Here is a 26,159-nt window from a genome sequence, read left to right on the forward strand (position 1 = left end):
TTGCAGCCGGTAAAACATTTAAGGGCAAAGGCACACATATAAATTAGTCACCCGCGATAAATCTCCTCTACAGACAAATTATCTCCTGCAAATGCCTTCATCATAGGCAATAATTTAAATTGCCCATGGGAAACCATACGCATTAATTCAGTTTCCAGAAGAGGCACATATGTTTTCCCCCTGGTGATTTACATAACTGCCGGTAAGAAAGCATTTGCTGGTCCCCTGCAGTAGGTGCAATTTACTGCTTGCGACTAATCAGAATCACAGAATAGTGCAAAAATGAGTAAGGGCAATGGCCCTTGCTGGATGCATTACCTGTAAGTCACAAATATCCTTAAAGGAAAACTATACCCCCAAAATGAATACTTAAGCAACAAATAGTTTATATCATATTAAATGACATATTAAAGAATCTTACCAAACTGGAATATATATTTAAGTAAATCTTTCCCTTTTACATCTCTTGCCTTGAACCACCATTTTCGCTTGCCGAAGCGCCAGAAGAACACACGAAGACCCGGAAGATGGCTGTGGTGAACTGAGATCCGCATCGAGGGATAAGTAAAAAGTTAGGGGCATTTCCCGAGGGGGGGGCAGCTTGGCTGGGGGGGAGGAGGGAAGGGGTCTACGTGGGGTGTAGGGGTTTTTGTGGTAAAGGGTTTGTTTCTCCTTTAATCATCCTCTTGAAGAAAACACATATCACTTTATGTATTATGTGTGTTTTACAGAGTATGGTGAGGTTGTGTCATCTTACTGAATATGAAGAATACAAATAGGATTGCCAATTGGTTTCTTTTTTTTTTGTTTTAAATATTTTAGCCAAACATAATGGAGAAGAGGAAGGACTGTGAGGTGGAAGGGCAGTGACGTAAAAGTAGCAAATTGGAGGATCAAAAGGGACAAATTGGAAGTAGTTTTGATAGCATGATAGAGACTGAGGATAGAAGTTTTGGGTGATAGATGCTAAACTGTGGGAGGGGAATGCATTTTGATTATGGACAGGGGGCGAGATTATAGGGAATTACAAAATTACCAGCAAGTACATTGCTGTTATATTTGTAATAAAGGCCACTGGCCTGGCTGGTATTTTAGCAGCTACACTGGTGAAATAGCAAATGTAAGGATATCCATCAACATAAAGGAACTATCCCGAAAATGAAAATTTGATCTTAATCAAAAAATCTTCATCAAACTGAAATGAGAAACTTTCTAAATGCAATCAATTAAATATTCTGCATCACAGGTAACTGAAACCACCCTGGAAGCTTACCTACATAGGCATGTCCCAGATATTACAATGTCAGTTAGGGACAGGTTCAATCTCATTAACCGGGCTTACATAATACCGTACAGGCTACCCCCAAGTACCAGATACATGTCCTAAATGTAATCATGCGGTTGGCACATTCTTGCATGTTTTTTGGGAATGCCCTATTATTAAAGAATTTTGGTAGGCTGTTTTAAAGTTTATTAATGAGAGTCTGGCCCTCCCCAACATTCAATGCCCAGAGGTATGCTTACTTGGGGTGCTGGAAGACCTGGGTTTATCATTATATCATATCATACCATCATCTCCAGCTGCTGTTTTATGTGAAAAAGCTATATTGCTGACTTAGAAATCGGCTCCAGAATTTACGTTCTGGAAAAAGCTAATTAATGATGTGTTACCCAAACAAAAGTTGGTGTACTTGTCAAGGCGCAATTTGGGACACTTGGTTGAATGCTCAAGCCGTATAAATAGACATGACTCGCAAAAGCTTAGTTAGCTATATTCTCTTCTTGCATTGTTTCTAAGATAATCAAGTTTATGTTCACTATCCCTCTCTCAGCATCTGTTTTTCTTCATTTTGTCTTCATGCAGCAGTTGGGTGTCAGATATTCATTAACAGTTAGATCCAATGTATCTTGTAGGAGAGCATCCTTTCCTAGCAGATGAATTAGAGCTCATTCAAATAACTGATTCCAGTACCAACAAAATCTAACAAAATAACTTCCTTTTGCACAAATCCTGCATGTAGAGAAACGTGATGCCTGGTGATTATAATACAGTGAGCTCTAATACATCTTTTAGGCAAAAGGACCCCCCTATAATATATATTGGATCTTACTGTGAATGAATATCTGACACCCAACTCCTGCATGAAGAGAGAATGAAGATAAACAGATGCTGAAAGTTTCTTATTTCAGTATGATAAAAGTCTATATTAAATCTTCATTTTCGCAATAGTTCCCCTTTAAATATAGCAGGAAATATTCTGTTCTCTCCATTTAGCCATTTTATAGTTAACTTTCTTTCTTTCTTTCTTTTATAAAGAAAAACTACACTGAAAACAGCTTAGTATAAGCTATATAACACAATGGTGCCTTTTGTTTTTTTGAAAAGCTATTGCCTTCACATGATGATTCATTTAGAATCATCAAGCAGTTTCAGTCAGAAAGCATAATATTTTGGATGCTTTTCAGCGTACGGGAGAAAGATGTGTATGTCAGAAAACAGGAAAAGTCAAATTCCACTGGGTATTAGGGAGGAGTGGTCTGAAAACAGGAAGTGACTTGAGGAAACAGGAAGTTGGTGTTACTCTGTTTAGTCACTTGTTTTGTATCTTACCAAACACTCATTTAGCAGGGGCTTAGTCATCGGGAACCTTTTCCGCACCCAGATCCATGAGGGAAATGTGGAAAGGTCACTAAGATTTACAAATGTTTACATTTGTCACAGTGTGTATAATAAATGTGACGACAATAAAAGGGCTGTACATGGCTTTGTTTAGAGAGGAAAAAGTGTAACATGCTCACAGAGGGAAAATGCTCAGTACTACAATAACACCCCTAATTTTGGGAACATTCACTGGAAAATCTTTAAACAATGTCACAACGGCATGAGAAAACATGCATTTAGAAAGCCTATCACTTTTAAAATAGGTTGTGGTTTGTAAAATAGTTTAATGGCGTCTCTTTTATTATTTGAAATCAGCTTTGGTGTCGAAGCAGGTTCCACTTCGTGCTATTTTTTTTCATAAAAACAGGGGGGAGTGCAAATAACCTACCATTTTTTTTTTACATTTGTTTTTTCCCTGTTAGTAGCACTGTTTACTTTATATAATCTCGGTTTAAAAAAGTCCATCAAGTTCAACCCCTCCAAATAAAACCCTGTGTCCATACATATGCACACTAACACCAACCCCTCCCATACACTCACATAAACTATATATACCATTTCTACCATTATCTATATGAATTATAGATTTTAGTACATCAATATGCTTAGATATTTTCCTGTCCAAGAAATCCTCCAAGCCACTCTTAAAGGCATTAACAGAATCAGCCATCACAACATCACCCGGCAGTGCATTCCACAACCTCACTGTCCTGACTGTGAAGAACCACCTACACTGTTTCAAATAAAAGTTATTTTCCTCTAGTCTAAAGGGGAGGCCTCTGGTACTGTGATCCTCTTTATGGGAAAAAAGGTACCCTGCTATTTGTCTATAATGTCCTCTAATGTAGTTATAAAGAAATATCAACCCCAAACCTTGACAGTCTATCCTCATAGTTCAAATCTTCCATCCCCTTAACCTGTTTAGTTGCATGTCTCTGCACTCTCTCCAGCTCATTTATATCCTATTTAAAGGGATACTGTCATGGGAAAAAAAAAAATTTCAAAATGAATCAGTTAATAGTGCTGCTCCAGCATAATTCTGCACTGAAATCCATTTCTCAAAAGAGCAAACAGGTTTTTTATATTCAATTTTGAAATCTGACATGGGGCTAGACATTTTGTCAATTTTCCAGCTGCCCCAAGTCATGTGACTTGTGCTCTGCTAAACTTCAATCACTCTTTACTGCTGTACTGCAAGTTGGAGTGATATCACCCCCCTCCCTTTTTCCCCCCAGCAGCCAAACAACAGAACAATGGGAAGGTAACCAGATAGCAGCTCCCTAACACAAGATAACAGCTGCCTGGTAGATCTAAGAACAACACTCAATAGTAAAAACCCATGTCCCACTGAGACACATTCAGTTACATTGAGAAGGAAAAACAGCAGCCTGCCAAAAAGCATTTCTCTCCTAAAGTGCAGGCACAAGTCACATGACCAGGGGCAGCTGGGAAATTGACAAAATGTCTTTTTTATTATTCAACTTTTTCGTTAGCTCAGTTTAGAATTTGTATGGTTGAATAGGTGCTAGGTACTACTTTCCCAAACTTTCATCAAACAAGCAGTGCTTCAAAAGTAAGAGGAGATGATAAGCAATAAAAAAAATTCAGACTCACAGAGAATAATTTCTTTTCATTAAAATCATTAAAACAAATACTAGCTGAAACATGTATACGGATAAGTCAGTCCATAAGATAATAATGTAATAACTGCAGTACTTTTGCATTAGAAATCATTTCAATATTTTAATAATTACTGAAAATTACAGATACTTTTAAACTATATGTATTATATCAAAACAAACCTTTTGCTGCAAGGATGCAACAACGCATTGCAAATTAAAATAAGGATAAGAGCTCTTATGTTGTCATTATAATTGCACTTTTAACCCAGGATAATTACCCTATGGTAATTCCTTCCTACTATGATATTTTTTTTGGATACTTCCTTGATTGGAAAATAGATTGAGTGCAGCCATTTATATTGTACTGTAGCTAATTGACTTCCCCAATAATTTGCAATTGTTCCTGGCAGGATGACTCCAGGAAGTGCAAAACAATCAGGGAATAATATCACCCAAAGTTTGCACAGATACCTTGTTCCGTCCTTCCACATACTCGCTCCAAGTCTCAATGGTTTCAATGCTATTCACAGCTCCCTCTTGGGTTACCTCCCTCCAGTCCTTGCACTCAGGCATTCTGTCGCGCTGATGCCTACGGGAAGACCTTTGTCTGGTTCTGTAAGACAAGAATTACATAAATAACTTTATATTAAAATTCCAAAAATTTCGAAGGATATTTATAAATGTAAGAACAGTCGGAAAAATGACAGTCCAAAGGACTTCAAGAATCATTATTGGGTAGTAGAGATGTCGCGAACTGTTCGCCGGCGAACTTGTTCGCGCGAACATCGGGTGTTCGCGCTCGCCGGAAGTTCGCGAACGTCGCGCGACGTTCGCCATTTTGGGTTCGCCATTGTTGGCGCTTTTTTTTGCCCTCTCACCCCAGACCAGCAGGTACATGGCAGCCAATCAGGAAGCTCTCCCCTGGACCACTCCCCTTCCCTATAAAAACCGAAGCCCTGCAGCGTTTTTTCACTCTGCCTGTGTGTGCTGAAGAGATAGTGTAGGGAGAGAGCTGCTGCCTGTTAGTGATTTCAGGGACAGTTGAAAGTTTGCTGGCTAGTAATCGTTTTGATACTGCTCTGTTATTGGAGGGACAGAAGTCTGCAGGGGTTTGAGGGACATTTAAGCTTAGGTAGCTTTGCTGGCTAGTAATCTACCTTCTACTGCAGTGCTCTGTATGTAGCTGCAGTGGGCAGCTGTCCTGCTTCTGATCTCATCTGCTGACTGCTGCAATAACAGTAGTCCTTGTAAGGACTGCTTTTATTTATTTTTTTGTTGTTTTACTACTACTACTACTACTACTACTATAAGAGCCCAGTGCTATTAGTCTAGCAGTGTTGGGGAGTGGGACTGGTGTGCTAATCTGCTGCTCCTAGTAGTTCAGCAGCACCAACTTTAATTTTTTTTTTTTAATATTCATTTTTTTTTTATTTTACTTTTTTTTATTTTACTACCGCTGTAGTAGTGTATAAGTTGACCTTTTAGGCATTATTTGCCCTGTAGGCATTATTTGCACACTGTTTTCTTCAACCCGCCATCGAGCTGTGTGACCTTGTTCACATTCTGTCTAAATATCCATAATATTACCGTCTCCAGAAAAAACACCGGAGTCACTTTTTTCAAGCAGCCATAATATATTTTACGTAATCCGTATCCACCGCTGTAGTAGTGTATACGTTGGCCTTGTAGGCATTATTTGCACACTGTTTTCTTCAACCCGCCATCGAGCTGTGTGACCTTGTTCACATTCTGTCTAAATATCCATAATATTACCGTCTCCAGAAAAAACACCGGAGTCACTTTTTTCAAGCAGCATTCATATATTTTACGTAATCCGTATCCACCGCTGTAGTAGTGTATACGTTGACCTTGTAGGCATTATTTGCACACTGTTTTCTGGGCAAACAATGCCTACAAGGTCAACGTATGGCAGTTGTTTAAAGAGAACAGTAGATTACTAGCCAGCAAAGCTACCTAAGCTAAAATGTCCCTCAAATCCCTGCAGACTTCTGTCCCTCCAATACAGAGCAGTATCAAGCAGATTACTAGCCAGCAAGCTTACTATCATCTGTCCCTGAAATCACTAACAGCTCTCCCCCTACACTATCTCTTCCAAGCACACACAGGCAGATTTTTCAGATACATTTTTGCCCTTGATCCCCCTCTGGCATGCCACTGTCCAGGTCGTTGCACCCTTTAAACAACTTTAAAATCATTTTTCTGGCCAGAAATGTCTTTTCTAGATGTTAAAGTTCGCCTTCCCATTGAAGTCTATGGGGTTCGCGAACCGTTCGCGAACCGCTCGCATTTTTGCGCAAGTTCGCGAATATGTTCGCGAACTTTTTTTCCGACGTTCGCTACATCCCTATTGGGTAGTAAGAATTCCAGTTTGTTGACCTTGGATTTGATTAGGCGTTCAGTTCACATCGTTTTTATTGATAGGATTTTGGCAGCAGTTCTGACTATCTGTCTGGGAATTGGTATGTTTTTCTCTTCCATATTAGTATTGCTTACTGCAGAGCTCTGTGCTGGCAGTAAATATCCCTATTGCTAGAATTCAAACTCAGCTTTTTTGCCAATGCTAATATTTAATTTATTCACTTCCAAAACTTTTTCTTAGTTTATTTTTTCCACTGTTCTAATTCGATCTGGCATCATGGGCTAACTTTGGGGATCATTTACTATGGTGGTGCTAGCATACCAATATGACTGCTGAGCACTTTGAGTGGGAACAAGGTTATGTAGCGACTTCAACAAAATTTGCCAGGTTCATTAACCCACAACATCAGTATTTTGCTTTGATTAATCTAAAACAAACTGATTTGACATTGTGAAAGCATACAAAGTAACCTGTACTTAACAAACATCTTTGTCAATGTGCTCTATATACATTTAACACATTAATTAATTGCTAATCTGGTTGATACCATGATTTGCCCATAAGACTTCTCCTAAAATACTTCAACAGCAGCCATCATTATGACACACAATGGGACCATACACAAAAATACTGTTCATTTTTTTTATGGTTCCAACCATAAAAACCCATTTTCCGGCAGCCTGCTGTATGTATTGTCATATTTACAATATACCCAGTGCTGAACCCATACATCGTTTCTGTGAACTGGAAATTATGCTTTCCAGTTAATTTAGAATGTGGTTGGCTGTGAATATATTCTGAAATGCTCCACCATTTCTCAAGAAGCAAAGATTTCCCATAAAGTAGAACAATTTACATAGCTGCAGCTCAGTAATATAGGGGTGTTACCATTATAACTCTTATGTTTCATCATGTTTATCTGTAATAACAGTTGTATATGATTTACTGTATGAGTTGGGGTGGGTTTCTTAAAGGGATACTGTCATGGGAAAAAAAAATTTTTTCAAAATGAATCAGTTAATAGTGCTGCTCCAAACAGGTCATTAAACTACAGGCAAATGGCAAAACCCCGGGTCCGGACGGCCTGCCTTCCGAGTTTTACAAAATCCTCAGGACTGAAATAACACCCCACTTAACACAAGCACTTAAAGCCATGCTCAATACGTCAGACATGCCCCAAGATTTTACAATGGCTCGCATAATACTATTACCAAAACCCGGGAGAGACCTCACTAATGTAGCCTCATACAGACCTATCTCTCTGTTAAATACGGATTACAAAGTTCTGAGCAAGTTATTTGCAGACAGGCTCAAACAGCTTCTACAGAAACTTATCTCCCCAGAGCAAACTGGTTTTGTTCAGGGCAGATATTCCACACAGAACATCAGGAACTTTATAGCTGCAGTACTCAAATATAGGGATTTTCCAAACCACACGGCGGCGGCAATTAGTCTCGATGCGGAAAAGGCTTTCGACCGAGTTACATGGCCACACCTACTTAGAACACTGGCACACCAAAACTTTGGTCCTGGCTTTATCAATTTTATTAAAACAATATATAAGGCCCCGCAAGCTATCATCTCCACACAAGGATCAAATTCTAACCCATTTACTATATACAAAGGTACTAAGCAAGGCTGCCCTTTGTCGCCACTGCTGTTCAACCTGGCACTAGACCCGCTGTTACGCAACTTAAACCAGATACAATATTTTGATGGGATAAAAATAGGCACAGCAGAAATAAAACTGTCTGCATATGCGGACGATATCATGCTCTTTGTAGCCAACCCAACTACTGCAATTCCACATATAATAGATGTGATACGAGATTTCGGGACCATATCAGGATTCAGAGCTAACTTAGACAAATCCGAACTATTGTGGCTGGGAGCCCCTCCGGATGACAAAACAAAAGCAACTGCTACTATGTTTCAACAAAACAACTCATACTTAAAATACCTGGGTGTTAAAATACCAGCAAATATAGCACAGCTATACACTTTGAACATAACAGAAACCATAGAAAAAGCCCTACAAGATTTCCAGAGCTGGGAAAACCTGCCAATTAATTACATAGGTAGGGTTAACCTTTTTAAAATGGTCATCTTCCCGAGAATACACTATAAAGTGCAAGTGCTACCGATCTTATTAAAATCTGCAGATATCAATAAACTTAATAAACGACTACAAGCCTTCATATGGAAACATAAAAAACCCAGAATAGCACTATCTAAATTAGCCCAACCTAAAGATAACGGAGGACTTAACCTGCCGCTAATAAAATACTATAACCTAGCTAGCTTAACACGCATCGCCACAGATTGGATTAATCAAACAAACTCATACACCGATGTACACAGAGACCAAAACTTTGCGCCGACCCTCTCCCTTTCCTATTTATTGCATGCCTTACCTTCAGATATCCCTCCCCATTGCCAGACAAATCCACTGATCTATAATACAATCAAAGCCTGGCAATTGATCAGAACCAAATTATTTGGCACATACAAATTCTCACTTTTTCTCCCTCTATTGAATAATAAGCAATTTCAGGATGCCGAAGCGGACCCCCGCTTCCAAATTTGGCACTCTAAAGGCCTAACAACGATCGGGTCACTCCTCAATCCGACAACCAACACAATAGTTGCATTTCCAGACATTCAATCTAAATATGGACTCCCTAATAGCCACATCTTTGCATATCTACAAGTTAAAAGCTATGTGGAGAGGGTACTTCGGAGCATAAAGCCACAATTGGCGAGGAATCCACTAGATATACTGATAAAGGCAAATAAGGGACAACTCCTCACGGCATCTGCAGTATACGCCATTATTAGACCCACTATAGATTATAACTTGCACGTAGAGGGCATATCGAGATGGTTAAGTATCATACCAAATATCACGGCAACACAGATCACTGCAGCATATGCAAAACGTACAAAAACTTTGACGTCTGTATACTTCCAGGACGTGGCTCTTAGACTCCTCCACAGAGCATATGTATCGCCCAAAATAGCACATAAAATAGGCCTAACCCAGGCACCTAATTGTATAAAATGCAACCACCCTGATGCCACACTAGAGCACGCCTTGTGGTCGTGCACTGCACTAAATTCCCTTTGGAACCTAGTCTTATCACAAATCATGAATCTATGTAATATTAAGATATCACGGACAAATCCGCAAATTCTATTAGGTTTATACCCAGCACCTTCTAATAGCTTGACCAAAGGTAACATCAGACTAGCTGATGTGATGGTCCTTACCGCAGTTAAAACTGTTCTGGAATTCTGGACTAACCCACAACCCCCTCCAACACGAATATGGGAACGTAAATTATTATATACCATGCAGCTTCAATGGGTCCTAGCACTACAAGACAAAGAATCCAAAGGTTCTCGTTTCTTTGATGTTTGGAGCGATTATTTAAGTACGCTAGAGGGACAAAAACACCTCAAACTGTTAGCACCTTTCCGCTATACTAAATGGTGGGCAGAGGCCTCCCTCCGTGGAGAACTTCCATGAAAACTCATGTTTAAAGGGCAGATGAAACTCGCCTCCCCCTCCTCCTCCATCGCTCAAACCCTGCACAAAGAAATTTGCCCTGTGAGGCATATGACAGACACTGGTTAGACCTCCGATTCCCCCCCTCCTTTCCCCCTTTCCCCTATCCCCACTCTATTCCCTTTTTCATTCTTTCTAACTCTACTTTGTTTTGAGTTATCTTAAGAGGAATACAGGATGCCATGCATTTTGGACGTGCAAATCAATTCGTGGATCTGCGGCTAATGCAACATATCCAATGAGAGCTGTTATATTATATACATATTTACAATACCATAATGCATATATTCTGCATGGCTATTTGATGTATCACTTCTGTAATATTTGTCTGTTTTGTTTCTTGTTATTCTTCTGAATAATAAAACAGTTTATACAAAAATAGTGCTGCTCCAGCAGAATTCTGCACTGAAATCCATTTCTCAAAAGAGCAAACAGATTTTTTTATATTCAATTTTGAAATCTGACATGGGGCTAGACATATTGTCAATTTCCCAGCTGCCCCAAGTCATGTGAATTGTACTCTGATAAACTTCAATCACTCTTTACTGCTGTACTGCAAGTTGGAGTGATATCACCCCCTCCCTTTTCCCCCCAGCAGCCTAACAACAGAACAATGGGAAGGTAACCAGATAGCAGCTCCCTAACACAAGATAACAGCTGCCTGGTAGATCTAAGAACAACACTCAATAGTAAAAACCCATGTCCCACTGAGACACATTCAGTTACATTGAGAAGGAAAAACAGCAGCCTGCCAGAAAGCATTTCTCTCCTGAAGTGCAGGCACAAGTCACATGACCAGGGGCAGCTGGGAAATTGACAAAATGTCTAGCCCCATGTCAGAGTTCAAAATTGAATATAAAAAAATCTGTTTGCTCTTTTGAGAAATGGATTTCAGTGCAGAATTCTACTGGAGCAGCACTATTAACTGATTCATTTTGAAAAAAACATTTTTTCCCATGATAGTATCCCTTTAAAGTGGCTTCAAGTTTAGTTTGGCCTGTTACCATTTGGACAGCAAATGTCAAAACCAAATTGACCATAAGAACCAGAAATGTGGTCAGGCAGCCAAATGCCAAGATACCGTATATACTCGAGTATAAGCCGAGTTTGTCAGCCCCCAAAATATGCTGAAAAACTGTACCTCGGCTTATACTCGGGTCAAGCGCAAAAAAGGTCGCCGCCGCCTAAGAATAGTCGCCGGCGCCCAAGAATAGTCACCAGCGTCCAAGAATAGTCTCCAAGAATATTCGCCAGCGTCCAAGAATGGTCGCCGGCATCCAAAAACGAGACGCCGGCACCTCCAATGGGAGCAGAAACCCTCAATTTTTTGATTGAAACTTACCAGATGCTGCTGCATTTCTCACCCTAGGCTTATACTCGAGTCAATAAGCTTTTCCAGTTTTTGGAGGTAAAATTAGGTACCTCGGCTTATACTCGGGACGGCTTATACTCGAGTATATACGGTACTTTGGTTCCAGGCAGATGCAATATTCATATTTTCATACCTAACTAACTGAAATCCATTAAAATCTACTCAACTAATTTAAAACAAATTATGGCGGGTACATAGGTTCCTCACATGTTTCATTTCCATGATAATCTGGTTTAATAACTACCTGGATAAAATATGGCCTGCTGTACCACCAAATTTGTTACTATAAGTATAAAGACTGCAGACAAGTATCGCATCCAAAGTCAGCATGCACTGTGATAATGTTTTGCAACTTACACACTGCGGCGTGTATACATCTTGCATGGAGTCCAAGGCCTCCAGAGCCACTGAACAGATGCTGGAGCTGGAACACCAAACACTGTGCAAGTAAGAGTGTGTCGACTACCCTGGGCATATATACTTGGTGAGGAAGTCTCCTTTTCATGGATCCGTGGGGGTACTAAAACACATCAAAATTATTGCAGTGACAAGCAGACAAAATTGTGTTCAGTATGATAACTCTAGGATCATACGATCCTAGTTGAATGTATTGGTACCTTACTGTAAGGCAATTTTAACAGTTAAAAATGTAAAAACATTGCAGTTCAGAAACACCATATACTAGCACAATATTCAATACATATAAAATTATCTAAAAATTTATTGTTACTACTAATCTTTTTGTTTTTACCAAAAAAAACTGGCATTAGTGTAGAATAAATTCACTGCAACTCAAGCTCTAACACAATTTTTTTTATTTGAACAAATATGTTTCAAGAAATTAGACACGGTCAAACCTGTTCATGTTGTAAGTGCTATACTTATTATTGAAATAAATGAATACAAAATATTACTGAAAATATGCAAATATTATTGAACATCCATATCCTGTATCAGCTATCATCTTACAAACATCAGAGTCTGACTTATTTAGTTGCTTAGAGCACATTTTTTTCCCCACTTCCACATATTAGTAGTCACAATATAATTCTATTAATAACAAGACATGTTGTTTAACAGTATATTGTTGACAGTTTTCAGATCAGATATAAAAATGTATATTACATTTTGGAAGTTACGACCCCAAAGAGAGTTTTTATTGATTTTGTAAATAATGAGAAATATATGATACCTATTTTCTCATTTCTAATACATGAAATTTTCAGTTCATTTCTTGAAGGAAGATTATGATCAGAATAAAAAAAGATGCTGATAAAAGTGTTTGATAGACTTTACCATCTAGGTCTAGAAGAGTGTTTTGAGCACATTTAGGGGGTTATTTACTAAATCTCGAATTTATCTGGTCAGGCTTTTTGGGGCAAACACTTGAATTTTCCATGGGGAAAAAAAAACTTGAATTTCTCAAGATTTATGATACCCCGATGCTGCAAAAGGGTTGAATCCGAATATCTGCCATCTCAAACTTGTCGAGATCATGTATAATAACTCCCTTAATCTCAGTATCTGAACACAAACCACATTCTATGAATTTTCTGCTTTTGTTACTATATCTTAATAATTATAATATTTAGTTGTATACTTATTGTGTTGATTAATTCATTATCTTGTCTGTGTGAAGCTACATATATGGCCAGTTCTGCTGGATCCTGAGCCATAATTAGGGCAATCTGCCCATTACCTGTTGTTTTTCTTGCCCCTTACCATTTACCACCAGTCTCAGGCTGATTTGTTCTTCCAGGTCAGCCTGCTCATTTCTCAGCACCAGTCTGTAAATGCCGGCATCTTGCTCTGTGACGTCCCTAATCTGCAGGGTGTGCTGGGACTGACGATATTTGCTGTAAATGGTACTAACAGGTATCAGCTTCCCATCTTTATACCTGGGTGAGAGACAGAGAAAAACAAACGTTAAAATAAAAAATTTTAAAAATTGTACAAAGTACATTTCTATTTAACATCAATGAAACTGCTATTATAAATAGTAAATCCTGACATGTCTTCTTTACTACACCTACATTCTGCGGAAAAAAAAAGTTCAATGATCAAATTCATGCACTCATCAGAGAGGCCTGAGTTTGATTCCTCTAATGACTCCTTGTCACACTGAGTAGGTTATATGATCTCCCTATACCTCAGAAAACTAACTTCGATTGTTTGCACTAGTGGGCAGGCACTGCATGACTGCAATTTATTTAACAATCGTGCTAATTTAACTAGTAATTTAGGTATTTCAGGCATGAATGGAACTTTTTTAATCATGATAACAGGGACATCATCTGTACAGTTATACCCAGTGTTCTCAAGACATACCTCTGTGTACTTAAAATGCCAGTTCCTGGTGTATCTACTCTGTATCTACACCAAAGTATATACAATTGGCAAACTGGCCCTTGGCACCAGTACAGATGAGCATGTAGATAGGTGCAAGTACTTTTTGTATGTCATTTTAATATGCCTGACCTTGACTCTTTTCTGGCAAGTTCTAGAAAACAATCTCTTTATGTTAAATAACTAACAGAGAAATTAGCAGTCATACCATTGGAATGAGGGCTGGGGGTAAGCAGAAACTTTAATCAACAATTTTGCTATCTTGTCTCCAGCTGTGGCTTCAGTGACTGAATAGTCCTTTGTCTCCAGAGTGATGAATGGCTTTTCTATGGAACAGAGAAAATGTAAGGAGAGAGTCATGTCTCCTCTATACAAGGGGGCAAATTCACTAACTGGTGAAAATTCGCCAGCAATGGCTTCGCTCACATCGCAACAGTTCGCCGGGCGAAGATTCTACAGGACAGCGCTAGTTCACTAAAATGCAAAGTTGTGTCCAGCACGCAGTTTGGTGAAGTTTCGCTAGCGTTAATTCGGCAAGGAAAGCGCAGTTGCGCCAACGTTGGCTAATTTGCATTTGACAGGAAGTTAAAGTTCAATGGATGTATAAGTTGCAGCAAATACATTACACTACACAAGCCCAGAGAACCTTAATAAAAGCAAATAGAGTTGTTATAATACCCTACACATGAGCCCAGTGTATAGTTTATGTGCCATATGTAAGGGGGAAAGCAAGGGAACACTAAAACAAAAATTACGATCTTTTGCAGCCTATCACCCTGAAAAACTGAAAAGTTGCCAACATTTTTTGTGACTTTCTTTGAGTACGAAGTAGCGCTATAGTCTATCTCCTTCGCTAGTGAATTTACCCCAGCGCCCGTCAGCGAATTTTCGCCCAAAATTGCCCCAAGGTATGTTGTTTGGCTACTTCAGCTGAGGCTTGGGACAATGGATTTGTAAAATGTATGCATTTTTCCATTAAAGGGGACCTGCCTGCTATAGGCATAGAGGTGGGGCAGGCAATATACTGATTGACAGTTCAGATTTTCAAGTACCTTTATAAAAGGTATGGATGTTTTAAAAAAAAGGAATTTGGGGTAAAGGGACTTATTATGCAGCTTTTTATATGTGTGTGACAAATATGTTAATCAAGCTGGAATACCCCAAACTTTCTGTAAACACAGAGTCTGTGCCACCAAGATATTTTATAATGGTAGCCCTGTACTATTATGGACTTTTGTGCACAATACAATATTCAGCATCCTTGCTTCCCTACTCTCATCACAGGACAGGAAACACTGCACAAAATACATTATGGGCACAGTCAATCCTGCACCAACTCCTTTTAATTCCTTACCGTGAACAATGACCTCACTGCTCTCCTTGTAGTGCCATGCCTCGCTCATTGCATGGCACACATATGTTCCTAGGTCCATCGGGCTCACACTCGGTACAATAAGCGTGCTGTACATCTCCGTATGATCTTGCTGTGGCTGACGATCTGAGTGTTCAAACACAAACCGATTAACCTGTATTTTAGAAAAATGACAGGAAGAGATTTAAGAATTAATTTGAGACAATTTGCAAGACACATTCACTAGGTCTATAAACTACTTTTATCGCACTAACTCATAAGCTTTTTTTTTTCTTCTGTACAGTTACTTTCACTTTAATGCAGCCAGACCATACCATTTATATGGTAATAGTTTTCACAAGAACATAAATTTGCAGGAAGCTATATTTTTTTGGCAGCATTTTCATGGAAAAATCGATATACTAATTTTTACATTCTGTGGTTTGAAGCCACACCTTGTTTGTAAGCAAAACAGTACACTGATAAAAACAGTAATTTGTTTCAAAAATTTTCCATGGAAAGTCATGTAAGTTAATAGCCTTCCACTGGGTTTTAAAGTGTACATGAACCTCCCATAAAATGTTCTTTTCTATTTCACAGTTCCCCAAAGTAAAAGGCTTATATTGTTTGCCTTTCCTACAACATTGATTTTAAGGCAATATGGTATTTTCACTCCTTACTAACCATGATGACACAGAGGGAAATTGTACAAGTGAGTAAAACAGCCCCTTACAATAGAGTCACTTGCATTCCAGGTTCCTAATTAAGCTGTAGCTTAATTAAATAGTGCACCAATGTTTCCAAAAAGCCTAGAGCGTATATAATTAGGGGCCAATCACTTATGTAAGCTACGATCATCTATTTGAACCCATATGCCCGCAATTACCCTGCCATGGGGCCCCAGACTGCAGTACCCAGTGTCTGATTGGGGGGTCCAGGCCCACTGGGGCTACCTTTTCAGGGGCCTGCACACACCCGCTCCGGGCCCCCGCCCCCCCCAACTTCAGGGCCCCCCTTCAGCAGTCACCCACAACCTGCCTCCACCCCGCCCAGCGCATACCTGTGATTGGTTGGGGAGAAATCATGAAGCAGGTGGGAGCAGATCCGAAACTGCCAGTACCCCCTGATATCAACGCAGTCCACACAAAAGGTCAATTTGGTCATGAAGCATTATTAATTTAGCACATATCAAAACAGGTTAAAAACATTTAAAGTCATTAAATAAGTAGTTAAGCTATTAAAAGAGCTGATCACCTCTTTACCAGGATAATCCCAATTAAAGTTGACTGGTGTATTGAATTCAGCTGTCACGGTGCAGTTCAATATTAGCTGATCTCCTACCAGCAACTCTGTATTCTTAGGGTAGAGGTGCATGCCATAAAATTGACTTCCTGGTTTCATAAAATATGAAGTGAACACAAATATTGATTAATAACAGCAATAATCAGAAATTATTTACCCATATTTTATTTCCACTAAACAGTATGTTGGTACAGCCTGTAAATGTAAAGCAAGGCAAGCACAATTGTTTATGATGTTCAACATGCCCACCCAGGTTGTACCCTGAATGCAGCACTTTAAACTGCAAGCTCTGCTGCCGAGGACATGCAGGCTAAAACGAGTGCCAGGGTCCAGAAAACAGAGAAGATACATTTCTGGATGATAACCTTCATTGTATCTACTGGTATTTTAGTTCTTACCTGTTAAATGGACAAGGAAGTAGCTTGATTTGAAGACTTGTCCTTCAACTACTGTCTCACAGTATAGAAAGAGGGAGTCTCTAATCCAGTCTGTAGGGACTAAAATCCCTTCCTTGTTGTCCCATGTAACACTTTTTCCATCTGGAATTATATCTGAGCCTTGCTGCAAGAAATGAAGCAACTTTCAATGCTTGCACAGCTATTAATTACACTTACTGCAAATAATAGCTAAAGATTTATAATGGGTATAATGGTTTTGGGGACTAGAAAGAACCATCTAAATATCATCATATTCATCAGTTTAGAACTGCAGGAATTCTGGGTGTGAGAAAATCTTCATTTTGTACCAAACATCCATGCTTCCCACAGTATTTTGCACCTGTCACATATCACCTGTGGCCAAGCATGGCAACGAGTTTCATGGGTTACCAAGGTGTCCACTGAGTCCACATAGTGTTTGTGTTTACAGACAACTACAGGAAAACTTTTTTTAGATTGTGATTAAAGGAGAAGGAAATGCATTTTACTTGGTGGTGCCAAAAGTTAGGCACTCCGAAGCGCATGTGCAGCCGCGAGAAGAAAGAAGCAGGAAGAGGATTGCTCCGTGGAGCTCGCTAGAAGAATCCCGGGCCGGTGCAGTTTTCTCCTGATAGGAGCACCGGTCCAGGGTTTCAGTTAAGTAAATACAATCACTTGGGGGGCCTAACTTTTGGCACCCCAAGTATAACATGATTGGATATTAAAGGGACATTATACTGTACTGTGATGTATGACAAATGCATACTTCAAAAGTTATTGACTGGCAAGGCCATACAAGCATTCAAGTACTCTATTATTTGGTCACTAGTGGGTTCCCAGTGTCAGGTATTGACTGAGATGGAAAACTGTGCCCCCATGGATTGCAATTTAGTAAACAGTGCCCTCTTTACTGCCTTTATTAACTGGTATTTGTAATTGGTGTGGTTGATATTTACATCCATCTACTGTACAGCACTGCAGCATAGCCCCTTTACAAATACATGTTTATAGTGATAAAAATTGTTTGGTAAAAGGAAAATAGCTATGCAATGATCCCCCCCAAAAGCTATTGTTTTATATCTGGGCTCAAGACATTGGCATACATTCTCCGATATCTCTGTATGGCAGGCAAAAAATTGTACGCAACAGTATGGATCTAAAACACCTCCTAGGACACAAAAACTACACACATCCATTTAATATCAAGAATATGAAGTTTGAATAAATAAATGACACAGCTTAATATATAGATAGTATTGCAGGTGTCACTTACCATGTGGAGTGTAACATTGAGGTCTGGAATTGACACAAGACATGGAACTCTAGTTTTCTCCTTATACACCAGAAGTGCCCCAAGAGTGTTTATAAATGGCTGCTTCCAGTCTAATTACACAATAAAAAAAGTGTCAGTTAGATTTCAGCTTTTACAAAATTAAATAATTTTTTTTTACAGAGGTGTTGCAGACAGGAGTGAAAACAGAAAACAAACTGGGTGTGGATGAGTAATAATAAAAAAAAGATAGCAAGGCAAAATAAGTAATTGTGGGTTTGGCAAACTACAAAAGGCAATTACATTTATATTTTAAAGCAAACCCAAAGCAAACCCAAGAACAAAGCTGCTTTGCTTTCTGCTGGGTTTTCCTAAACCCTGAAGCACAGAGGGGCACACAATCATGCCTGTTATTGCACATTTTAAAAGCAATTGTGGGAGGGGTGTAGCAGCTCTCTACACCTCATACTGGATTAAAAATAGGACACTTGGTGCAAAGCAGTGAGGACAGGTGAACTTCAGCTTTTTACTTCCCCTGCCATGGGGAAAGCAGAAAAAAAGGGCCCATAACTTGTGCATCTAAATCACATGCAAGTTCAGGAACAAATAAGGGGCCTACATGCTCCCGCCCCTGCCCCTTTGAATACAGTGCGGGTGAGTGCAGGCAACAATGTATTCCTGGGCAAGGTGAACAGAATATGATGACTGTGCAAAATAAACATGATGTTTTGCACTTTGCACCCTGGCTCTGCACTTGGTAAATGAGCCCTCAAATTTCTGACAGGTAAATTGGTCTTGTGGGGCAATTTGGTAAAACTTGATCTAAGCAAAACAAAAGATGATAATAATAGTGAACCTGAGCTCTTGGCCTGAATGATGAAAAATCCATTTAAATCTAGTTTGAAAAATGTCAGTCCTAAATTGTTTATCTTACACTTTACATTATGTTCTGAACAACCGATACAGTTTATTTTACTGTGCACACCAGTGGGCCGAGGATTTCTTATTATATAAAACCCAGGAACACAAAACCACTTAATGCACTAATAAAACCTATTTAGTTCCTAGTTTTCCATGCAACCTACTTATGCATAGAGGACAACAAGATATTTTTTCAGCATGGTATTGTCAGGAGCCCAACGGCTCCAATCGTAGAGAAGTCCAGATCAAGGAGGAAGCATATATGCCAGGGCAAAGTTCAAGTTCACGGTAACAAAAGGGATCAGTAGTAAATGTAGTCAGAATTCAGGCGGTAGTTCAATAGACAGGCAAAAAGGATCGAAGTCAGAAGGTTCGGGCAGGGTCAGAAGTTCAGGAAACAAGTAATAGTTAGGAACACTCAGGAATACAGCAATTCCTGTAATCGGGCATCGAACCCGTGACCTGGAAGCTCTTTTATTTTCAAATTTTGCGCTGTTCCGCGGCTTGCTGATGTCAGGCACCCTGTGCGTCTTTGATGAGGAGCGGATCTTACCGTAACAGATCGCTCCTACTGCTCCTGATAGGTATTTTCAGTTGCAGACAAGAATGCAAATATTTCGAAAACACACAAAGTAAATGACAACGGACAACTGAAAACTTACCTACAAAAGATCATCTGTAACACAATCAATGAATACAACGGTGAACATCCTCTTTGTAGAGATACTATATGCTACAAACGTCATGCAGAACTTTGCTGGCATAGTTTGATACGTTTCTTTTTGGAAAACCATCAACATTCATTTTTGATCACAGGGGGTCACCATCTGGGAAAGTGCATGCGACACTCACATGCTCAATGGGCTCTGAGAAGCTGTTGAGAAGCTAAGCTTAGGGGTCGTCACAAATTATCAAGCAGAAAATGAGGTTGGCCTGTAATATAAGATGATGCTACAGGGCTGATTATTAAATGCTGATGCTAATTGCACTGGTTTCTGTGCTGCCATGTAGTAATTATCTGTATTAATTATTAATCAGCCTTATATTGTGACATTTCTATTCTATGTGTACTGTATATTGTGACATTTCTATTCTATGTGTACTGTATATTGTGAGTGGGTCCCTAAGCTCAGTAATGTGACAGCAGCACAGAGCACGTGCAGTTAATCAGCAGAAAAGAAGATGGGGGGCTACTGGGGCATCTTTGGAGACACAGGTCTTTACTGCTAAAGGGCTGTGGTTGCCTTGGGCTGGTACAGAAGCCCACTTCTTTAGTTAGGCTTTAGTTCTCCTTTAAAGGAGAAATAAACTTGTTAATAAAAACCTTCATCCCCTTCCCTTCATTGGCCCCTTCCGTGCTTTCTTCCTCCGTAGTACCTTACTTGACAAGGTGTCCCTGGCATAAACGTTGGCATATTCATGCAGAGTAGCACGGTGTAGCTCTTGGGCGCCATCTTTAGTATCTTCGGATTCCTCTTCTTTTCCTTTGTCAATCTTTGGAGCTTTCCAGCACATGCGCAGTAGGCATGAGCGAAAAAAAACGATGTGTTGGCTCTCACTTCCGCGAGGAATCCGAAAATACTGAAGATGGCGGCCAAGAGCTCAGCTGCGCTACTTTGCATGAATATGCCAACGTTAATGCCAGGGACACTTTTTCAAGTAAGGTACTATGGAGGGTACTATGGAGGGAGAAATCAGGTAGGGGGACCAATGGAGGGAAGGGAATGCAGGTTTTCAATTAATGGGGGTTTAGTTCTCCTTTAAGTAGGTGAAGAGGAAGGTTATGGTCATCGTCCCTCACCATGGTAGCTTATGCAAAGCTGAAACTGCAAGACTATTAAGTGTTAACTCTCGTGGTTGGAACTCCTGTAGTAGATTGTAACTCTTTTCTGGGCCAGATTACAACAAAGATCTGCTCCTGCACCTTAGAATATGAGTCTAACTAACATGGCAAGGTATTCCAAGTATGGAACCCCTTTATCAACCACCCCCAGTCAGGGACAGATTTTAAAATAGTGTTCCCATAGGCCGCTCACACCTTCACCCCCCTTGCATACCCCAGCACGCTTACAACCCCCCTCGCACCAGCGCCCCCCAAACTCGCACCCCCTTTTTCTGCAGTTCTTCTGCTGCAGTTTCCACAGGGGGTAATAAAATAGAAAATCCTCTTTCCTCTAGTAACACTGACATTATTTAAATATCTTGTTTTTTAACGCTTACCTCTTACAAAGACATGGACGCTGGCAGCTGTGGTCCCTTTGATCCTGACATTAATAAATTTGTAGTGGCACCAGTAAGAGCCTGTGTCGTTAGCCTGAGCTCCTGTCAGTCGGAACACCTTGCAGTAAGGTTTGCTAGGAATTCCCTCGCAGTCTTCCTCAGTCATGCTGCGTGTATCACTGAAATGTATAGTGCCTTTAGAGTCCTTGTCCTTGGTATCTGTGTCTGTGAAGCCCCCTGGCCAAGACCACTGCAGGGGCCTCTGTCCCCTGGAAATCAATATGCAAGTAATTGATTTTGTAAAAATGTAGTTATAGTAAACAAGGAGCATTAATACTGTCTGTTCCATCTTGACTCTAATTACAGTGAAATAGAAGGAAGAAAGTATAAAAAACTATTTCATTCTTTAGTTAGCCACAATAGCTCATTTGTTGTCTTCTATAATGGAGTACCATCTTCATAATTGAAATAAAAGCATTTTATAGAGCCAAAATGACCGTATTGTAGTTCAGAAACCCAGAGATTTCTCTTGCCAGCAATTAAAGTCTAATTCAGGAAGTGTGGCTTTTGCTTTGGAAGAGACAACTGAGCTCAAGCTGAGCTTTTGTGCATAGCTTGATGGGAAGCCATTACCACCTGCAGCTAATAGCTGTTATAATCCACACTGTTCAATAAATAATATTAGTTAAAAAAAAGACTAATATGTATCCAAGAAAGCCTTTGGAAGATCATGTTCTTATTGTCACAATAAACAAATAAAGGCTTGAACAGTTAAAGCTTTTAGAAACATTGTTATATCAACCCAAAGAAATAATATTTATTATATGGTGTACAAAACGCTGGGATATTACACCACTCATCACCTGTGTATAGAATGGTGTAAATTTTTTACACGTTTTTTTCTTAGAGTGACTTCTGCTGACAGCAAATGTGGCCTTATCATGGCGTAAAATAAAACACACCTTGATAAAATCGCTACTTATTTTACAATGCTTTTTTTCAGCGAATTTCATTTTAAACCCCATAATAAATATAGAGGAGTGTAAACTTCTCCAGCTGAATCTCTAGCTATTTATTCCTCCTTGGAAACAAAGGAACATCTCCCAGGAAAACTAAAAATCTAGTTAGCTTGGAAAACTCATGAAACAGATACACCTAATGGGTGTCATTCAGTATAGCAGGTGACTGGAAATGAATGGAATCCTATGAGGTTGGAAATATTTTTTGGTCTACAGCGACAACTGCTAAAGAGTGTTTCATCCTACTGGAGAGTGTTTCATAGAGGGCAAATGTATATAACTGGAAGCAGCAGCAGAAGAAAGAATGGAAGAAGCAAGGAATGGTTGATGTAACGCTGCTATACATATAGACATAAAGGGGCAGATTTATTAAGGTTTGAGGTGTGCTTTCCAAAAACATTCGGGTTTTCGAGTAGATTATTTTTGGTCAACATTAATTTTCGGGTTAAAAAAAAAAACTTTTATTAAAGATTTATTATACCCCTACACTGGAAATAGCTGGAATCTGAAAATACACCATCTAAAACCTGTCGAGGTCATGTAGGAGTCAATAGTAGAGGTCCCTGGAACCATTTGAAGATGTTAATAGCCTTCATGATGTATGAGATTCTTTCAGAGGGTTTGCCTGAAAACTCGATCAATTTCTTCCCACCGAAGACTCGATCCATTCGAATTTTTTTTTAAATTAGAAACCATTTGAGTTTATTCCAGGTATATGAAACTCTAAAATTCGACCTTTGATAAATAACCCACCTAACCAGTTTAGTTAGAATATACTTATTATAAGCCTTAGAATGTTAGATGCTTCTCTGACTATGGGGTTTACAGTAACTTAAGTAACATTGTTGTGAAAGTGCTAACCGACTACAGTAATAAAACACCAATGTTCATAAGATACTAGAGTCATGGGGGTAGATTCACTAAAGGGCGAAGTGTCCGTCGCTATCGAAAATTCGCTAGAAATCCAATCCGCAGGGACATCTCCAATTCACTAACAGACGCGGACGACAATTCGCTAGCGAATTGGACCGTGACTAGCCTTCATTTGCACTCTATCACCAGGCAACTTTTTGCTCAGGCAAATGTTCGTTGATCTGCAAATTCAGTAGTTTGATTTTACTGTGGATTTTACTGAACGTTACCTCTTTCGCCTGAGTTGACCAGGCGAGCTGCTAAAATGAAGCTAGATCTTCCAATCTTATGTCAGTTACAACATATCCTGTCTGCCGAAAATGCAGACTAACTTTTTTTGCTTAACATATTTCCCCAGACATTTGAGAACACATGGAACATTAATTTTACAGTGGGCTCATGTGTAGGGCATAATAGTAACTCTTTTGTCTTTATTAAAGGGATACTGTCATGGGAAAAAAATTTTTTTCAAAATTAATCCGTTAATAGTGCTGCTCCAGCAGAATTGTGCACTGAAATCCGTTTCTCAAAAGAGCAAACAGATTTTTTTATATTCAATTTTGAAATCTGGCATGGGGCTAGACATTTTGTCAATTTCCCAGCTGCCCCTGGTCATGTGACTTGTGCCTGCACTTTAGGAGAGAAATGCTTTCTGGCAGGCTGCTGTTTTTCCTTCTCAATGTAACTGAATGTGTCTCAGTGGGACATGGGTTTTTACTATTGAGTGCTGTTCTTAGTTCTACCAGGCAGCTGTTATCTTGTGTTAGGGAGCTGTTATCTGGTTACCTTCCCATTGTTCTTTTGTTTGGCTACTGGGGGGGAAAAGGGAGGGGGATGATATTACTCCAACTTGCAGTACAGCAGTAAAGAGTGATTGAAGTTTATCAGAGCACAAGTCACATGACTTGGGGCAGCTGGGAAATTGACAATATGTCTAGCCCCATGTCAGATTTCAAAATTGAATATAAAAAAATCTGTTTGCTCTTTTGAGAAATGGATTTCAGTGCAGAATTCTGCTGGAGCAGCATTATTAACGGATTAATTTTGAAAAAAATGTTTTTTCCCATGACAGTATCCCTTTAAGGTTCCCTGGTGGCCACTTCAAGCATTTGCACCAACATCTCTAATAAAGATGTCCATACAACTTTAATGTACCCGTCCTATTTAAATTGACCTAAGCGTAAGATCACTAGTGAATTTTCACTAGGCACAAACGAACGCAAGAGCATCTTCGCTATGAAATGCACGGCGGACTGCCGAAGTAACTCTAGCGAAAACCCGCCAACTTCACATATTAGTGAATTATCGTAGTGGTAGCGAATTTGCACCTGGCGAATTTGCGCGGTGGAAGGTGTGTGAATCACTCGCTGGGGACAATTCGCCCCCTTTAGTGAATCTACCCCATTGACAGTAATGTGTTATCACAGGTTAAGATCTATTTCAAATATATTTGAGAAAATCTATATATCTGATGTTAAAATAAGCCCGACAGGTTATAGTCAAGAACCTGGGGGGCTTTTTGCAATAGCTTTAACAGCAAAGATGACGGTCCATAATCCAAAAGTACAAGCAACAGATGAAATTAATTATAGAAGTAGGAGACAGAATAAACAGCATCACATTTTAAGAAGAAGGAATGAATAAGAACTCTGTGGGGAGAGATGAGAAGCTTGGCTTTCTGCCACTTAAGTACCAAAGGAGAAGGACAACATCTCTTGACGCCCTCCTTCAATTACAATTAAATATAATAAGGTCCCTGAGCCCAAGCTGCGAGCTCACTCCAATAACAATGTGTTGGTACAGGGTCTGTGTGGATATTAAAAGTAATGCAAATAATATATTTAATGACTGACAGATTTTAAGGAGTAAAAAAGATGAAACAATCCCAACTTGGCAGACGTTGCCAGGATTCATTTCAAAGCTATTTTCTGCTCCCCTTAGAATAAAGGAAGATAGCAGACTCTGGCATAAGGAAATACAAACTAATGTTATTATAAGATTATTGATGTACATCTACCATAGTTGATAAATTGTCCCACTCCCATTGTCCACATAACTACAATTTGTAACCATGTATTGCAGGGGTGCCCAACCTTTTTAACCCATGAGCCACATTCAAATGTAAATAGAGTCGAGGAGCAACACAAGCATTACCATAGTTCCTGGGGGCGCCAGATAAAGATTGTGTTGGCTGTTTGGCTGCCCCTTTGTGGATTGGTAGCCCCTATATGGACTGGAAGCTACTAGAGGTTCTGTTTGGCAGTACATCTGGTTTTTATGAAAACCTACTTGCAAGCCTGGTATTTTCAATAAGAAGCGCCTGCTTTAAGGCCACTGAGAGCAACTTCAAGGGGTTGGGGAGCAACATATTGCTCACGATAAGCCACTAGTTGGGGAACACTGATGTATTGCATTCTGGAAGAATAAAGCTGACCACATCTTGGGCAAGATGGATGGCTAATGTGGTCATGTTCAGCCATTTGTGGAGTACTTGGTTGGTCATTCTGAATGCTTATTCTAAATGACTTGTATGCTGAAAACTCAGTACACTATATGGACAAAAGTATGTTGATACCACTTGGCTAAGTCACACCTATCATCTCGACGGTATCATACAACAACAATCCTGATGTTGAAGACCATGCTTCCTGCCTTGCAGCAACAGTTTGGGAAACGACATTCCTTCTTTTACAGTTCCAACATTGAAAGCCCTTCACCCACAGCACCTCCATCGTGTTGCCTACTTATGTGTTTAACTACAACACCAATGAGCTGGTCCAGCTGTGGAACATGATGAG

At 39.6% G+C, this 26,159-nt stretch overlaps 1 protein-coding gene across 3 annotated transcripts in view; it reads right to left on the reverse strand.

Annotated features, from left to right (window-relative positions):
- LOC108710830 (vascular endothelial growth factor receptor 3) overlaps nucleotides 1-26,159 on the reverse strand; it is a 189,567-nt gene that overhangs the window by 27,165 nt on the left and 136,243 nt on the right. For all 3 annotated transcript variants that reach the window (XM_041586064.1, XM_018252004.2, XM_018252003.2), the window contains 9 exons: nucleotides 21,431-21,699; nucleotides 18,293-18,402; nucleotides 17,002-17,164; nucleotides 16,556-16,692; nucleotides 15,305-15,476; nucleotides 14,159-14,276; nucleotides 13,327-13,502; nucleotides 11,962-12,124; nucleotides 4,756-4,897 (listed from right to left, as the gene is read on the reverse strand). In XM_041586064.1, the coding sequence (XP_041441998.1) occupies nucleotides 4,756-4,897; nucleotides 11,962-12,124; nucleotides 13,327-13,502; nucleotides 14,159-14,276; nucleotides 15,305-15,476; nucleotides 16,556-16,692; nucleotides 17,002-17,164; nucleotides 18,293-18,402; nucleotides 21,431-21,699 (1,450 nt within the window). The remainder of the gene's footprint in view (nucleotides 1-4,755; nucleotides 4,898-11,961; nucleotides 12,125-13,326; nucleotides 13,503-14,158; nucleotides 14,277-15,304; nucleotides 15,477-16,555; nucleotides 16,693-17,001; nucleotides 17,165-18,292; nucleotides 18,403-21,430; nucleotides 21,700-26,159) is intronic.

This window comes from Xenopus laevis, chromosome 3L (assembly GCF_017654675.1).
Source record: "Xenopus laevis strain J_2021 chromosome 3L, Xenopus_laevis_v10.1, whole genome shotgun sequence".
NCBI classification, from domain to species: Eukaryota; Metazoa; Chordata; class Amphibia; order Anura; family Pipidae; genus Xenopus; species Xenopus laevis.